Source organism: Orycteropus afer, unplaced genomic scaffold, assembly GCF_000298275.1.
Source record: "Orycteropus afer afer isolate SDZICR_OR568_19922 unplaced genomic scaffold, OryAfe1.0 scaffold00834, whole genome shotgun sequence".
Lineage (NCBI taxonomy): Eukaryota > Metazoa > Chordata > Mammalia > Tubulidentata > Orycteropodidae > Orycteropus > Orycteropus afer.
The window spans coordinates 126921-145045 of NW_006922421.1; the positions used below are offsets into that span (position 1 = coordinate 126921).

General features: G+C 49.8%; 1 protein-coding gene across 1 annotated transcript; it reads left to right on the forward strand.

Moving 5' to 3' along the window:
• The first annotated feature begins 8019 nt into the window (after positions 1-8019).
• On the forward strand, positions 8020-17884 carry EPX (eosinophil peroxidase). Its single transcript, XM_007958006.2, has 12 exons — positions 8020-8110; positions 8273-8366; positions 8598-8773; positions 8967-9084; positions 9208-9337; positions 10388-10594; positions 11756-12074; positions 12579-12739; positions 13126-13381; positions 13875-14045; positions 16609-16846; positions 17683-17884. The coding sequence occupies exons 1-12, from the start codon at positions 8035-8037 to the stop codon at positions 17882-17884; spliced, it is 2148 nt and encodes a 715-aa protein (XP_007956197.1). The 5' UTR covers positions 8020-8034.
• The last annotated feature ends 241 nt before the right edge of the window (positions 17885-18125 follow it).

The following is an 18125-nucleotide window of genomic DNA, read 5'->3' on the forward strand; positions in this document are numbered from 1 at the left end:
CTCCTTGAGGACTAAGGTATGCCTGACACAGGCTATGATATTTCCAATTGCCTCGTATGCATGTGAGAGCTGGACAATGAATAAGAAAGACCGAAGAAAAGTTGATGCTTTTGAGTTGTGGTGCTGGCAAAGAATGCTGAAAGTACCATGGACTGCTAAAAGAACTAACAGATCTGTCCTGGAGGAAGTGCAGCTGAAATGCTCCTTGGAAGCAAGAATGACCAGACTTTGTCTCACCTACTTTGGTCATGTTGTCAGAGGGATCATTCCCTGGAGAAGGATGTCATACTTGGTAAGGTAGAGGGTCTATTAAAGAGGGGAAGGCCTTCATTGAGATGGATTGACACAGTGGCTGCGACAATGAGCTCAAGTATAGCAAGAATCATGGGGCTGATGTGGGATCAGGTGGTGTTTTGTTCTGTTGTGCATGAGGTCGCTATGGGTCAGAAACAACTCAACAGCACCTAACAACAATATAGCGTCGGAAACCCTATGGGGTTGTTTTGCTCTATCCCTATAGGGTCACTATGAGTTGGAATCAACTCAATGGCAACATTGTTGAGGGGTAGGACAGGAAGAGTAGAAGAGAGAGCAGCCTTCCCCTGAGCGTAAAGTGCTGATATTGGGTGCTGGCTTCAGCCACCATAGTGCTGCTAAGGGTCTGATAGCACCAGGCTCACCACCACAGGTAGAGAGATGCTGTGGGGAGTGGGGGCTGGGGCTAGGGCATGGGGTGTGGGGATGGAGGAGGTGGTAAAATCTACACAATCTTCGAAATCGTTAAATTTTTGAACCTTCTGATTGTAGTTCCCCAGGCAACGACACTATGTTTACAACCTTCAGGCAGTCATTTTTTTCAAGGTCTTGTGATTCTAGGATGCAAAATAGATCCAGTGGGCCCCTTTCTGTGTAGAAACTGTGTTGGATTTTTATTTAAAGTGTGTGGGCCCAGGGAGGCTGCCGGATGGTGTAGCCCTCCCACTACCTTCATCTGCCAGGCCTTGTCCCTTTTTGTGCTCCTCCTCTGCCCATCCCCTTCTTCAAGGTGCTCCAGAGTGGCTGGGGCAGCCCAGCCTACCCATTGTGTAGCCTCACCCAGGACTCAATACAATTGGAGCAACTTGACCTGTCAGATCCCCTACCTCTTGTACCCACCAGTGACGCCAGGCCTGAGGCATCTTCCCACACTGGTAAGGAGCATCTTCTCCTGTCAGGTCACATCTGTGCCCTATAAGCCTAGGGAGAAGGAACTGTTGTGATGTCAGACCCTCGCTCAGATCCTTGCTTGGCCCTTCCTGGTTCTGAGTCTGGGACACATAATTTTCTCTGCATCAATAATAAAACAGAGTGCCTGCCTCTTAGGGTTGCTGTTAGGATGTGGGGTGAGGGTGGCAAAGCCCATAGTACCAAGCCTGGCACGTAACAGGGCTCAATAAATCACCTGAGCCAGCTATGGCTCTTCTGTCTGGAACCCAGCACCCTCAGGGCTCCAATTACCCCCACAGATACAAGCAGCGGGGGGATACATGCCCCATTGAGCCCTCTCCTTGTGTCGTTGACTCAAAGCAGGGTCTGCCTTATCTACAAGGCCAGGCCCTGACCCTGGGACTGCCAGTCTGATGGAGGAGGCAAGGCATCAGCTCTCATACAAGGTTAAAGAGGAGAGGAATGAAGAGGGCACTTGCCCTCAGCTGACCTCCCTGGACCTGTGCACTCTTCCAGTAAGTGCTCCGCAGAAAACCCTCCTTCCTTCTGAGTCTTCCTGCCCTTTATTGACTTTATTAGCTGATCAGAGAGGTCAAGCCCAAGGTCACACAGGGTTGGTGGTGGGCTCCCAGGCCAGCTCTCCCAGGCCCCAGAGTGAGATTTTTCCACCAGCTTCACCAAAGACAGAGCCCTCAGAGCTGCCTTTCTCAGGAGAGGAGTCCTCAGCTCTGGGACACACACATGCATATGCAGGCACATGCATGCACATATGTGCACATATGCATACACTCCTGGCCCAGCCCCATTCTCTGGCACAGCAGCCAAGCCATTGCACTTTAAGCCAAGCCACTTCTCCTGCAGACCTCAGTGTTCTTATCATGAAAATAGTGCCAGATTCCTAGGATCCCTGGGAGCAAGAGCAGACCTGCTGGGCCCAGAGCTTTGATCCATCCCAGTTGTCTTGATAGGGGCCGTTGAAGCTGAGCAGATAAAGAGATCCAATCAAGCCTGTGGGCAGCAGCTCCACCAGTTGGTGGACGGTTCTTATGAAAGTGGTTGCAGAAGTTTGTGGTTTTGAGATGGCCCTGGGTGGCTGGGAGGGAAAGCTCTTGGGTATTGTAGCTGAAAGATGCTAAAGAGGGCAGCCTCCTTCATGGTCCTGGGTCTGGGCCTCAGCCTGTCAAAGCTGGGCCTGTGATACTGAAATAGGACCAAACGCGGGTCCCTGCCAGGTGCGCAGTCAGGCCAAAACAGTTTACACACCAAGTGATTAAGAGGTGGTTGTTGTTGTTATGTGCCATTGAGTCGGACCAACTCATAGTGACCCCTCCTTGGGTTTCCGAGGCAGTATCATTACAGGAGTAGGTTGCCCAACCTTTCTTCCAAGGAGTGGCTGGTGGGTTTGGACCGCCAGCCTGCTGGTTAGCAGTCAAGTGCCTTAGGCACATGCTACGAGAGCTCACAAAGAGATGGCCCGATCTACCTGGCAGGGAGCAGCTGGTGGGTTTGAACCACCAGCCTTGCACTTGGCAGGAAATTGCCTTAGGCCCTAAGGCCATTAAGAAGAGAGAAAATTATTTATTGCAAAGCAGCAATGCAAGGAGGCAGGGGTACCCATACCCAGATCTGACTCCCTGAAACTCCACTGAATTATAATTTTGTAGGTTTCAGAAGAGAGGGTTTTATGCATAAAGTTTAAAATGTCAGGAATTTGGGTGTGAGATGGTTGATGATTGGCTGAAATTTCCTTCACCTTGGTTTAAAGGTACAGTAGCATTTTGATCCAGTGCACTTGAGTACCAGATGAGTCACACCGGCTTCCTGTCATCAGCTGATCAGGGCTTAGGCAGAGGGGAGGGTGTTAGTTCCTAGCAACTTTGCTCTTCTTTGTCCCACTGCCCATGTCCACGGGCCAGAGTTCATTTTCAAGTTGTTTTCTAAGACACATTAACACGTTTATCACGTGTTAATGCCTAAGGAAATAGCAGGAAAGAATGTTTGTGTTCCATTCAGTTCTTAAGGAACTGAGCTTATTGTATTTACTCATCTGTCTCCAACCAGAGTCCTCTTGGTCTTAACTGGGGTGGGGAAATAGTTGAGAGAATTAAGTTTACTTATCTATTCCTATCTGTTCTAATTATCTGTTTTAACCAGGGTGGGGGAAATAGTTTTGACTTTACTTGGTTTCAGTATGTCCTGGTGAAAAGAGAACAATGTCCCTGACAAAAGATACCAGGTCCTGACAGATGTATAGGCACAAACCTGTTCCCGCACCCTGAGGGACATGCCAGGCAAAGTTACAAAGAATGTACCCTTTTTGTGAGTCCCTGACAGGCATTGTGTTAGCTACTGAAACTACTATGGGTGACAAACAGACATGGCATGGGCCTGCCATGGAAGACCACAGCTGGTGTGCGTGGGGAGGGGCCTGGGCTGGAGAGCCTGAGGTCTTCTCCCTCCCTTGCTGTGGTTCATTCCATTTGCATGCCCTGGCACTGGCATGCTGTACCAGCATGGTCAGGAGGCCTCAGAGAGCCAGATCTGAACAATCCTGACTTTGGAGGCCTTCCAGGTGCTGAGCCCTGAATGCTCTGCAAAGCTCTAGAACTCCTTGCCCTTACCCCTTCATCTGATGTCCATCACTGTCCTTGTGGAGGGTCCCAAGTGAGGTCAATAAAGGAGAGAATAACACAGCAGAACAGGTTTATTCAATAAACGCTGTTGAATGCCTGTTGCATACAAGACTCTGTGGTAGCATTCTACATTTATTCTCCTAATGACTCTATAATGACTTTGTAAAGGTAAGGGTAGTAAGGACCTCTGTGGACAGTGAGGAGATGGGCTCTGAAAGGTCGACTAGCCTGTCCAACTGGATGATGGTGCTGGATTGGAATCTAAGTGAGCCTTACTCTGCACCCCAGTTCTCAGTCCCTATGTACTGCTCTCCACAAGCTTCCTATAGTAAGTGCTGTGGCTGCCTAGCTTGTGGAGTGGGTCAGAGATAGCTGTCCAGAGGGAGCCAGAAGGAGAGGGAGGAGCTTCCTGCAGAATCACCAGAGGTCTGGAAGCAGACAGAAGGTGGGGTTTGTATTTGAAGGGTTGTTGTTGTTGTTGTTATGTGCCGTCGAGTCGGACCCAACTCATAGGGACCCCTCCTTGGGTTTCCGAGGCAGTATCACTACGGAAGTAGATTGCCCCATCTTCCTTCCAAGGAGTGGCTGGTGGGTTTGAACCACCAGCCTTCTGGTTAGCAGTCAAGTGCCTTAGGCACTACACTATCAGAGCTCCCATATGAAGGGTTGGGTGGCTGGAATGTAGGGGTAGAGTCCTGTGGGAGGAGGGAGAAGTTAGGCTGAAAGGGCAGCCAGAGACCAGCTCCCCAGGACCAGGACAGCCAGGTGGCAGGCCCTTCTTCTATACTCACACTCCCACCCAAAATAGCTGGTCCAACCATTGTCCCCAGGGACCTCCATCTAGAGTCTGGGTATACAGGATCATGATGCCCAGCCTTGTTCCAGGATCCCTCAGTGGTTTGCTTCCTTCTGCTTGCCTCTCCCCACTACCCCAAGTGGTCAATAGGTTAAGATCCCCGAGAGATCAGCCAACTTGTCAGGGCTATAGGTCTAGAGCCCAGGGTTTGTTTCAGGCTTGTGCCAGTAACCCACGGCATCCCACAGCTATAGCAAAACCCTTGCACAACTCACTGTTGCTAAAGAATAGAGTCCTCTGAATGCCAAGGACCTTGGAAGAAGAGCACTCTGGGTTACACATACCCACCCAGCTTCCAACCACTGGGGGATCTGGCTTCCTGAGGGCAGGGGCTGGGTGAAGCACATTTAGGGAGCATTAGCCATAAACCCATTGCTGTCGAGTCAATTCTGACTCATAGAGACCCTGTAGGACAGGGTAGAACTGCTCCATAGGGTTTTCAAGGCTGTAATCTTTACAGAAGCAGGGTGCCACATCTTCTCCTGCATAGTGGCTGGTGGGTTTGAACTGCTGACCTTTCCTTAGCAGCTGAGCGCTTAACTACTGCACCACCAGGCTCCTTGGGGAGCACTCTAACATTTCTTAAAAAAAAAAAAAAAAAAAAAACTCTCCTTTATAGGATTTGGAAACTGAGGTTCAGGGGGTGTTAGTATTTATCCAAAGTCATACAATGGGTCTCTGGCAAGGAACCCAGTGTGCTTTTAGCTACTACACAGCAACTTTTCATTTCAAGCCCCCCTGTCCCAGGAGAGGGGCCTCTGCTGAAGATAAAGGAGATAAGATCAGGAGGGCCCAGGACTTCAACTGGAACTTATAATAAAAGGGGTTGCTGAAGTGGCTGTTTCGAGAGCAACTGCCGAGGCCGGTGGTGGTGGTGTGGGAGGAGGGGGTTGTGCATAACCTTGTGGTTTAGGTAGGAGGTGGGGGATGTAGAGAAGTAGACAAGGACACTGGAAAAAGCCCTGCTGAGTCTGAAGAAGGTATAGGGTCTCCACTGAGGAAGGATTGGAGATTTCAGATTTCACCTGAAAAAAGGATGACCACAGGCAGGCTGCACAGTGTTAAGGGTTCTTGGAGCTGAGTCTTGAGAGAGTGCATGTGTTCTCCAGGCAGACTGGAATGGGGCTGGAGACCATGGGATATCAGCTATACTCCACTGGTGTCACACAGTGGAGACCCCAGGAGGGAAGGCCAGGATGTGTGAGAGAGCATGGGCTCTTGGGAAAAGACTGACTGGGGTGTGTTCTACACTTACGATGGCAAAATGGAGGCTCACTCAACTTTTCATTTCTAATGACAGAGCTGATGAAAAGCTAATGACAGAGCTGATTCAAACCCAGGGTGGTCTGACCCCACTGCAGCAAGCCACCTCTCAAGAAGAGGCTAAGCAAGCACAACAGGAGCTCAGAGTTTAAACCCGCGATTTAGAGTAAACCTGCTCTGATAGGCACTGAAGCAGCACCAAGTCTAAGGCAGGACTTTGCTTTCCTGGAGATCTGCTATGGGGGGATGCTTTCCCCATAACATCTCACTGCATCCCCCAAATGGCCCCAAGAGGTGACTCCTTCATTTCCCTACCAGGCCCTCCCTCAGCCTGATCCCACCCTCTCCTTGGAGTCTTAGAGCTGGTAGGATTGAAGCGTGAGGAAGAGGGACCAAATTGTAGATCAGACATCACTCAACACACATTTATTTAGCATCTACTGAATGCCAGGCTCTGTGCTGGGAATGGGGAGGATACAACAGTCAGACAGACATGGTCAATGCCCTGTTGGATGAAGGGAGGAGACATTCTAATCATCTGGCCCAACTCCCATTTTAGGAATGGAGAAACTGAGTCCCAAAGAAGAGAAGTGACATTCCAAGGACCAACAGTTGGTGGCTGGCAAGGCCCCACCCTCTCTGCAGACACACTGCTCCTTGGTCATCCAGAAATATTCATTGACCGATGCCTATGTTCTAGGCACAGCTCTGGGCCCTGGGAGAAATACATCAGTGGGCTTGCCAGTGAAGATCCCCACCCCGGAGGAGCTTAGGTTCTAGTGGGAGGAGACACAAGAAACACTATGCATAGCAAATCAATAAATTCTATAGGCTGTTAGGTGGTGGGTGCCAGAGAAAGACAGGAAAAGCAGGCCAGGGTGAGAGATGAGGAGTGTTGGAGGGACTTGAGGGGCTGAGGATTCCAAGTTGTGGTGACCCCACGTGTGCAGGGTAAAACTGTTCCCAATGCTTTTCAAGGCTGTGACCTTCTAGAAGCAATTGTCTTCAGAGGCACCTCTGAATGAGTTTGAGCCGCCAACCTTTCGGCTAGTAAAAAAAAAAAAAAACTCACTGCTGTTGAGTCAGATCCAACTCACAGTGATCCCTCCTTGGGTTTCCAAGGCAATATCATTACCGAAGTAGATTGCCCAATCTTTCTTCCGAGGAGTGGCTGGTGGGTTTGAACCACCAGCCTTCTGGTTAGCAATCAAATGCCTTAAGCACTATGCCACTACCCAGGGACTCCTTTATAGAATGGCTCATGCTATAAAATCCACTTGCCATCAGTCAATTCCGACTCAAAGTGACCCTATAGGATTGAGTAGAACTGCCCCATAGGGTTTCCAAGGTTGTAAATCTTTACACAAGCAGACTGCCACATCTCTCTCCTATGGAACAGCTGGTGGGTTCAAATTGCAACCTTTGGTTCGCAGCTGAGTGCTTAACCACTGTGTCACCAGGGCTCCCTCATGGCTCATTAGTAGAATGTAAACTGGCATTTGCACCTCAGAGTGCAGTTTACAAAGAACTTTGACACCCATTCTCTTATTTGGTCTCTGAAGAGGGGAAGTGCTTGGGTCTGGGGTCCTGTTGCTCCCCTGGATCCTCAGTCCCCATACCCCTGAACAGCCTCCCCCAGGGCAGTGGGTACCTAGTCACACAGGGCTGCATTGCAGAGCCTCCCCATTTCACTGATGAGGAAGTTGAGGCTCAGGGTCCATTGACTTCTTCCTGTTCATCCCTTGTGCTTGTCACAAAGACTGAGGGTAAGGGATGGAGGGAAGGGTGCCCACAGGCTGGCAAGGAGTGGGGTGGAGGGGGTGTACGTTCTCACAGCTCCTCTGAAAGCTAAAGGGAAGTCCCAGGGCTCCACCTTAAGAGGCAGGACTTCAGGGGCTCCCCAACAACCCCCACCCTAGGAGGGCGTATAAAAGTCCCTTTCCAGGCTACTTCCAGAGAAGAGCAGGAGGGGTCAGCTTGGGGGCCTCTGGGAGAGAAGGGGGCTGGGACACTAGCAGATGCAGGATGTGGGTGTTGGTGACTGACTCAGCTGTGGCTGGGGGTCTCCTTGCAGAGATGAAGCTGCTTATGGCCCTGGCAGGGGTTCTGGCTATCCTTGCCCTCCCCCAGCCCTGTCAGGGCACTGCCCCAGGTAATAGCCCCTTGGATAGCCAAGGAGACAGGTTGGTCTGAAGTGTGTGCATGTGTGTGTGTGTGTGTGTATGTGTATGAAGGGGTGAAATACAAGGGAAAGTGCTTGGGTCTGGGGGTCCTGTGGCTCTCCTGGATCCTCAGTCCCCATATCTCTGAACAGCTTCTCCCAGGGCAGTGGATACTTTAGTCATACAGGACTGCATCGCAGAGGCCAAGCTGATGGTGGACGCAGCTTACAATCGGACACAGAGGAGGTGGGCCTGGGCCTGGGGGCTGCATGATGCAGTCTGTGAGGGGGTGGGCTCCAGCCAAGGCCATTTCAACACCACTCTACTATGGGCACCATGGGACCTACATTGGAGAACGCCTCCCCTTGGTCCATCCTTTGTATATCTACACTGTCCTGCCTGTCCACCCCTGGGCTGGGGCTCTGTTGGGTGAATCTGTCGCCCTTCTTCATCCCTCACCCTGCCTTTTCTGCATAGCATCAAGCAGCGCCTTCACAGTGGCTCAGCCAGCCCCATGGACCTCCTGTCCTACTTCAAGCAGCCAGTAGCAGCCACGCGGACAGTAGTCCGGGCTGCCGACTATATGCATGTGGCCTTGGGGCTGCTGGAGAAGAAGTTCCAACCTCAGGGGTCCAGGCCCTTCAATGTCACTGGTACTATGCTCCCCACCAAGTCCTGGGGCATGCTCAGAGTGGAAGAAAGCCACGAGGGGGTGGTAGGGTGTAGAGTCCTGGGGTGCTGGGAGGAGAGAGGGTGAAGGGATGGAAGTTTGGGACAGGCCAGATCTGCAAGGAGCCAGAGCCCTAGGGACTCAGCCTAGGACCCTGCCATCTGCCCTATCCTCAGATGTGCTCACAGAATCCCAGTTTCGGCTGCTATCCCAGGCCAGTGGCTGTGCTGTCCAGGACAATGCTGAGAAGTGTGGCAACAAGTACCGCACCATCACTGGGAGATGCAACAATAAGTAGGTGGTGTCAGGTGCTATATCTACCCTGGGAAGCCTCCCTCCGTCCACCTGCCCCCTCCTCCACGCTGAGCCAATCCCAGGCCCTGAGCCCTGCTAAACTCAGCCCACACTTTGCTACAGGAAGAGACCCTGGCTGGGGGCCTCCAACCAGGCCCTGGCCCGTTGGCTGCCAGCCCAATATGAGGATGGTCTGTCGCTCCCCTTCGGCTGGAACCCCAGAAAGAGACACAATGGCTTTCTCCTCCCTCTTGTGAGTCGGGGTTGAGTGTGTGTAGGGCGCTTGATCTCTTCTAAACCTGGTCCAGAGTTAGCCAGGCAGGGCTCAAATGCAGGCTCTACCACTGACCAGCTAGGCAACTCTGGGCAAGTAATACAGCTTTCTTAGTGTCAGTTTCTGCAACTATGAAATGGCAGCAAAATAGTACCTATCTCATGGAGCTGGTGTGAATATCAAATAAAGCACTTGGTATAAACAGCTATGTAAGACCTGATCTATTCATGCTAGCTGTTACCGTATTATTATATTATATTTCAGAGAGAATCAGTGTCAAAGTATCTTGCTAAATATAAAAAAAAATTATGTATCTTATCAGAAGCTCTGGTGGCGTAGTGCCTAAGGCATTTGACTGCCAACCAGAAGGCTGGGGGTTCAAACTCAACAGCCACTCTTTGGAAGGAAGGTTGGGCAATCTGCTTCCATAGAGATACTGCCTCGAAAACCCAAGGAGGGGTTGCTATGAGTCAGATCCGACTCAACGGCAGTGAGTTTTATTTTTTTCCCCCCAATGTATTTTATCTAGCCATATCTATTGATCTATTTAACATCCATCAAGTCATCAAGTTATTGATATGTTAATGTAATAATCTATCATCTACCTATCAACATCTATTTATTAGTTTTCTTCCATTGCTCCTTCCATCCATCTCTCTATTCAATTTTCTATTACATTTATCATCCATCACCTATCAATCATTTCATGTATTTGACAGAATTATCTTAGTCTATTTATTGGCCTATCAATTTGATCTACTTAGCTCTCTGAAATAGGTGGTGAAGTCTAGGCCAGCCAACCTGATACCTCACCTTCTCTTAACTCCCAGAATCTTCAGAAGCTAGGCCAGAGACTATCCTTCTAAGAATGACAGCCACAACAGGAGATGACTACATTTCCAGAGGCAAAGAAAAGGGGAGGGTAGTGTAGGAGAGGAGAGACTATGCGTTCTCTCTAGCAGGGGGAGCTGCTTCCTCCATGTGCTGGGGAGTCCTTGACTACTGGTGCTAACCTTATCTTCCCACCAGGTCCGAGCTGTCTCCAATCAGATTGTGCGCTTCCCCAGCCAGAGACTGGTCTCCGACAAGGGCCGGGCCCTCATGTTCATGCAGTGGGGCCAATTCATCGATCATGACTTGGATTTCTCCCCAGATTCCCCAGCCCGAGTGGCCTTCTCTGGGGGTGTCGACTGTGAGAAGACCTGTGCCCAGCTGCCCCCCTGTTTTCCCATCAAGGTACCCTAGCCAACCTCCCAGGCCCCAGGTGTGGCCTCCACCCTTGGCAGAGAGCTAGGGGTAGGAAGTCCCAAAGGTGGAAGCACTGTCCTTCCATATACTTGGGGCTGGGTATAAGACACAGAAGAAGCACAGCGCTCTGTAACCAAAGACTTATGGTGCCAAGAGACCTTGGCACAGATGCCTTGTTCTGTGTGTGTTTGGGGTGGGGGGTCCAGGGATGGAGCAATCCACCAGAAGTTTCAGTGCAGGCTTCATGGAAGGGGAAGCAAGTTAGACAGACCTTCACCTGGGTCTGATTCCAGCAGAAGTTTTGGGGCTCCTACTTTTGGAAATCTTTAGGATCTCTTAGCTCTTGTCCTTCTCTCCTTCCTGGGGGTGGCCCAAGGGCCTGCAGTTCCCGCCAACTCCTGGGATTGAGTTGTGAGAAGGCCACATTCTTCAGGCTGGGATGAAAAGGTGATGTGGCCACTAGGGAAAAAGAAGAGAAAGCCAGGGAGTTTCTGCTGGGGATAGAGGATGTACACACACACTCATACATACTCACACTTAAGAAGTAGGGCCATGTTCGTGAGGGATGGATGGTACATGAGGTCTCCCTGTTAAAATCTTATGCATTCATCAAATCCCGCTCAGGGGCACCTCTTCTGAGGAGCCTTACTAGATCTTCCTGTTACACTTTTGTTTAGCTTTTGATATTTATATCAAGCATAGCAAATCCATCTGAATTTAGAGTCACAAAACTCTATGTGTATGTCTGTTTTCACTGAACTACCAGCTTCTTGCAACCTGGTTTTTGTTGACCTGCATAGTGTCCAAGCACCCAGCACAGAAAAGTGGTTAGCAAATGTCTGTCAGATTGAACTAAATTAAAGGAGCACAGACGAAATGTCAGGAGAACTAGGTTCTAGTCCCACCTCTCCCACTCACTAGTTGTCACCTTCCCTCTCTGAACCTCTATTTCCCCATCTGTAAAATAGGATCTAGATCATCTCAAAGGCCTAATCCATTTCTAACCTTTCATGACAGTTACAAAGTGCTAAGGACACTCAAGATTGAGTCAAGGAAGCCTTCCTGCAGGAGGAGGGTTTGAGCAAAGCTTTGAGGCAGGTGGTGGATGAACAGGAGTGAGCCTGCTGTTGAGGCTTCTTTTCCATGCAGATCCCACCCAATGACCCTCGCATCAAGAACCAGCATGACTGTATCCCCTTCTTCCGCTCGGCACCCGCATGCCCCCAAAATAAGAACAAAATCCGCAACCAGCTCAATGCGCTCACCTCCTTTTTGGATGCCAGCATGGTGTATGGTAGTGAGGTCTCCCTTGCTCTGCGGCTCCGCAACAGGACCAACTATCTGGGGCTGCTGGCTGTCAACCAACGCTTCCGTGACAATGGCCGGGACCTGCTGCCCTTTGACAACCTGCAGCACGACCCTTGTCTCCTCACCAACCGCTCTGCGCATATCCCCTGCTTCCTGGCAGGTCAGACTTGGGATAAGAGAGTGTCTTCCCAGAATACCCCAGTTCCTGGGTTCTGGTTGGGAAGCCATGGTGGGGTACAGTGATAGTGCATGGTTTCAGACCTCAGTATTGGGCAGACCACAGGCCTAGACTGGTGTACACTCATCACAGAGTCAGGTAGTTGGAAGGAGCCCCTTTTCAGATCTCCTGTGTGAGGCCAGCTCTGCCTGCTTGAATCTCTCATGGCAAGGTGCTTACCACCTCCATGTTGTTGGGAGTTGCCGTCAGGTTGACTCCAACTCCTGGTGACCTCATGTGTGCAGAGTAGAACTGTTCCATAGGGCTTTGAGGGTTTTCCTTTTGGAAGCAGATTGCCAGGCTTGTCTTTGGAGAGGCCTCTCAATGGATCCGAACCACCAACCTCTTGGCTAGTAGTCAAGTGCTTAACCATTGGGCAGCCAGGCCTTTTTAGCAGAAGGAAATTTCTCTGGGCAGGGCTGTGACTTTAAATTTGGGATTTTCAAGGTGACTCCCGATCCAGTGAAACCCCCAAACTGGCGGCCATGCACACCCTCTTTATGCGAGAGCACAATCGACTGGCCACTGAGCTGGAACGCCTAAACCCCAGGTGGAGTGGAGACAAGCTGTACAACGAGGCTCGGAAGATCGTGGGGGCCATGGTCCAGGTAGGGAGCATTGGATCCCAGCTTCCCCCAGAAGACAACCTGGGACAAGCAGCAGTCTCAGAGAGTGACTCCCACCTTCCTTAATATATCCTTGATGATGTGCTAAAAGCCAGTGGGGTCTGGGCGATTGGGGTACACTTGAAATCTGACTTCTACTCCAATTCTCCCTGTAGCTCAGAATTGGACACACAGTGTGACTGTCCATATCATTCAGCCTCTCTCGGCTTCAGTATTTCCATCAGCCAATGGGAAATTAATGTTGCCACATTTAACTTGATGACATTGAAGAATATGTCTGAGCAGCTTTGAAAAGCAAAAGATCTGTCCAAACAAGGGCTGGCTGGGCAGCCACTAAGATAATGTTCCTCTTACACCTTCTTTTCCAGATCATTACCTACCGAGACTTTCTGCCCTTGGTTCTGGGCAAGGCCCGGGCCAGGAGAACACTGGGGCCCTACTGGGGGTATTGCTCCAATGTGGACCCCCGTGTGGCTAATGTCTTCACTCTGGCCTTTCGTTTTGGCCACACCATGCTCCAGCCCTTCCTGTTCCGCTTGGACAGCCAGTACCGGGCCTCAGCACCCAACTCCCACATCCCACTTAGCTCTGCCTTCTTTGCCAGCTGGCGAGTCGTGTACGAAGGTGACCTCGTCTTTCAAAAACAGAAAACCCAAAAGGGGTGGGATGGGGAGGGGGATGGGGTCACATCTTCCCCTGGCTGAGCCAAGCTGTCTACCAGGTGGCCAGGCTGCGGCTCAGGCCACTGCTAATCATCTCCCTGGGATGGTGAAAATGAGGCAGGTGACACCAATACCCTCGGTCATGGGCCTTCCACCCCTTAGCATGAGAGGATTTCTAAAAGGGGGACAAAGGAGAGATTGATGTCAGACTGGCAGGTTGAAGACATGAAGTGAGCCTTCATTCTCCTCTTCCTTTAAAAAATGGGGGTGGGGTGACTTTTCCTCTCCCAGCTCCATCTCCCTTCATGTCCACCCAGGCCTGTTTCCTGACACACAGACTATACAAGCAACTGGCTTGTCCGGCTCTTGAGTGAGCTCGGCATGGCATCATGAGATGACTCAGTGGGCTTCCCAGAGGCTGGTCTAATGGGTGCTGCTCACACTCTTGCTACCAGGTGGCATCGACCCCCTTCTCCGAGGCCTCATGGCCACCCCTGCCAAGCTGAACCGTCAGGATTCCATGATGGTGGATGAGCTCCGGGATCGGCTGTTTCGGCAAGTGAAAAGGATTGGGCTGGATCTGGCGGCTCTCAACATGCAGCGCAGCCGGGACCATGGGCTCCCAGGTGAGGGAGCCAATAGCTCCTGCTTCCAGGCTTAGTTTGGGCTGAGGCTGCTCAGTGGGTGTCTCCTTTCTGACTGGGACTGTTCAGGATGTGTTGAGGTTGGTGCAGTAGACCCTCCCAGGGAACACCTGTTCCCTGTCCTGCCAACTCTTTCCCCATCCACTATAGGGTATCCAGCTTTAGTGTAACATAAGACTAGGATGTGGGCACCAAACCAAACCAAACTCACTGCTGTCAAGTCGGATCCGACTCATAGTGACCCCTCCTTGGGTTTCCGAGGCAGTATCACTACGGAAGTAGATTGCCCAACCTTCCTTCCGAGGAGTGGCTGGTGAGTTTGAACCTCCAGCCTTCTGGTTAGCAGTCATATGCCTTAGGCACTACACCACCAGAGCTCTTGGATGTAGGCACAGGAGTTAGCAAAAGGTGATCAGGACTTTCCAAGTAGTGGGGGGAGGGAAAAGTAGATTTTAAAGACAGGAAAGAACTGCCCTATTCTTTACTCCATGACAAGTTCCAGGGAGGCAGGCTAAAATTCCAGGCTTATAGAAACTGGCTTCTTGTTTTAAGGGAAGAAAAGCCTTAGAGGCAGGGAATAGAGAGAGTAAAATTAAAGGTGGCATTGGCTGTTTGGTGAGGACACAAAAAAGTCCAGGAAAGAAAAAAAATTACACTTTTTAAGCAACTACTCTGCACCAGGTGCTTTGCTAGGTACTGTCATGAATATTCCACCAGCCACTCCTCGGAAGGAAGGTTGGGCAATCCTACTTCTGTAGTGATACTGCCTCGGAAACCCAAGGAGGGGTCGCTATGAGTCGGGGCCGACTCAACGGCAAATAACAACAACATCATGAATATTAACTCATTTGGTCTTCCCAATGACCTTGAGAAGCAGCTATTACAGTCCTTTTTATAAATGAGGAAATTAGCTCAGAGACACTTAGTAATTTGCCCAAGGATATGTAACTAGGAAATAGTAAGATTTAAATTTAAGTTCAAATTTTCTCCATTCTTGCCCTGTTCAATCCACTGTAGGGGAAGGCCGTGGTCTGCCTTGTTCTTCTCTCTCCTTTTCCCTACCTCCTACTTCCCAGGTAGAACCTGAAGCTCCAACTGCCTCCGCTGACCTCTGGACACTTGTAAGGAGTGTGTGTGTGGACACTTATAAGGAGTGTGTGAGTGGACACTTATAAGGAGTGTGTGTGTGTGTGGGGGGGGTATTCCTATTGCATCTAAAAGACACCTGGCAGACACAGAGCAGGCACTCAGTAAACATGAGGTCTCTTCCTTCCCTACATTTGGGTGCTCCTAAGGAGCTATGGGCACCCCCTGGTGGCAAACTGAACTTGCTGGCCTCCCAAGTTGCAAAACAGTGAGTTTTGTTTCCCCCAGTACCTGCCATCCTAGAAATATCCTGATACTAGCTCTTTTGGTCTCCTCCAATCCATTCCCAAGTCCAAAACCAAATTTGGAATTGGAATATCTGATTTGAACTTCACTTAGTAGTGGAGTGACCTTGGAAAAGTCATAGTTGCTCAACCTCAGCAAATATCCATTGGTAAAATGGGGATAACAAAATACCCCACAGAGGTGTTGTGAGGATCCCGAGAGACACACATGCAACAATGCTCAGTAATGATGCATTATATGGTTTTCTAATGTTCAGCTGGGAGATGGTGTCTTGTGAGTTGTAGTTCAGTGAACAGCATTGGGCTGGTGCTTCTTCAGATTATGGGAAAGCTATCTCCTACTTTGATGGTCGTGGCCACATCACATGGCTTGACACTGGTGTAGGATCCTGATATCTGAGAAGTCAGTATGATTGGTCTTTGGAAGTTCTGAGTAGATGAAATTAAAAAACAAACAAAAGCATAGCAGCTTTACTGCGATAGTCTAAAATCTACCTGTTTGAAGTGTACAGTTCAGTGGTTTTAGTGTATGTGCAGACTTGTACAAAAAATCACCATATCAGAACATTTTCACCACTCCCTAAAGAAACCTCATAATAATAGTCATTCCCCACACCCCTCTCCACCCCAGTCCTAGACAACCCTTTATCTACCGTCGGTCTCCACATCATCTGCCTATTCTGGACCTCTCATGTAAATGGAATCATTCAACATGTGATCCTTTTCTGAGCAGAGGAACTTTATCCCATATTCTTCATTTGTTGGTTTATTCACTCATTCATTCTACAAACCTTGATTGAGAGTCCTTTTATGTCCAAGGTACTGACTCACTAGTTCCTAATTAACACCCATGAGCCCAATAACAATACCATTAAATGTCAGCTTTGTGGTTTTGAATTTTGGGTCATGACAGCTTTTTATACTAGGACACGCTCCTCAGTTTGATGCACACGAAGCATGATTGTACATTTGAAATTAGACAATGGCTCGTTCTTTTGAAGGTTCATGGTCTCTTCCACCACTGGTGATCATCTTGTTCCTGCCCAGTACTGACTGACCACTGGGCATTCTCTCACAAGAATTTGTGGAGAAGCACAACTAAGGGGTGTTCAGCAGGCACAAGACTGAAGCTGTTCTCCCCCCTCTCCTTGCAGGATACAATGCTTGGAGGCGCTTCTGTGGGCTCTCCCAGCCTCGGAACTTGGCACAACTCAGCCGGGTGCTGAAAAACTATCATTTGGCAAGGCAGTTCTTGAAACTGTATGGGACACCAGACAACATTGACATCTGGATTGGAGCCATTGCAGAGCCCCTTTTGCCAGGGGCCCGAGTGGGGCCTCTTCTAGCCTGTATTTTTGAGAAGCAGTTTAGAAAAGTCCGAGATGGAGACAGGTAAGCAAGTGGCCCTACCCTAAAGGAGATTAGCTCCAGAGAGGTATGACAGAAAACACCAGAATTTCAACAGTGAACAATGGGGAAAAATGGTCTTTGTAGATTCATTTCTTCCAAGTTCATAGGATCTGAGACCAGGAAGCTCTCTGAAAGGTCTGGTCAGAGGAGATATACCATTCACTCAGGCAAGCCTGATAATGACTATGCCACAGTCACTTTAAACCCACCAAAAAAAAAAAAAAAACTCACTGCCGTCAAGTCAGTTCTGACTCATAGCGACCCCTCCTTGGGTTTCCGACGCGGTATCTCTACAGGAGTATATTGCCCAGTCTTCCTTCCGAGTGGCTGGGGGTTTGAATGACCAGCCTTCTTAGGCACCTAGGAGACAGAACTGTCAGCCTAGTTATTCCAGGGTAGCAGATTCCAGAAAACAAGGACCAAAAGGCTGTATTTGTATCCCTTCATAAGCTGGTGGTTTAAGACCTAACTCTGTATTTTTGGGCACTAAGCTAAGATAGTAAGGATGGCAAAGGACTGGACAGTGTTCTGTTTTGTTATGCACAGGGTCACTATGAGTTGGAACCGACTCAGTGGCACCTAACAACAATACCTTAGGTTCAAATCCAGCCGTGGCAACTTTAATACTGTACATTTAATACCGGGCAATTTACTTAATCTCTGAACCCATTTCTTCCATTTATAAAATGGAGATAATACCTATTTTTCAGGAATTTTGTGAAAACTGAATGAAATAATAAAGTACCTGGCACACAACAGGTGCTCATTATAACTTAATTCCTCCTCAACCTCCACCCACACCTCTTGAACATCTGTAGGTTCTGGTGGCAGAAACGGGGTGTTTTCACCAAGAGACAGCGCAGGGCCCTGAAACGGGTTTCTCTGTCTCGAATTGTGTGTGACAATACCGGCATCACCACCGTTTCGAGGAACATCTTCAAGGCCAACATTTACCCCCGGGGCTTTGTGAGGTGCAGCCGCATCCCCAGGTTGAACCTGTCAGCCTGGCGAGGCAAATGAGACCTCTGCAGGTAAGGGGAGGCCCTCCACCAGCAGGCCTGGGCTGGCGCAGGCCCTCACATCCTTCCCAGGGCAGCACTGCTGAGGCCTGTTAGGTTTCTAGGCAAAGACAATAGGACTTGTCATTAGGGACAGGGTACTCTGTCCTGGTGGTTTCCCAGTGTGCTAGCTTCTGGGCTGGTAGTTGCTCCCAAGGCCTAGGACTTCGGGGAGTGATTAGGAAGTGTCCAGGTAGCCTTAG

What these genes read in the sequence shown, in the direction of transcription:
- EPX (XM_007958006.2), top strand. Translation starts at nt 8,035, where the DNA reads ATGAAGCTGCTTATGGCCCTGGCAGGGGTTCTGGCTATCCTTGCCCTC. An exon ending in CAGGCCCTTCAATGTCACTG is followed by an intron (nt 8,774 to 8,966) that starts GTACTATGCTCC and finishes CCCTATCCTCAG; the next exon opens with ATGTGCTCACAGAATCCCAG. An exon ending in CCCCCTGTTTTCCCATCAAG is followed by an intron (nt 10,595 to 11,755) that starts GTACCCTAGCCA and finishes TTTTCCATGCAG; the next exon opens with ATCCCACCCAATGACCCTCG.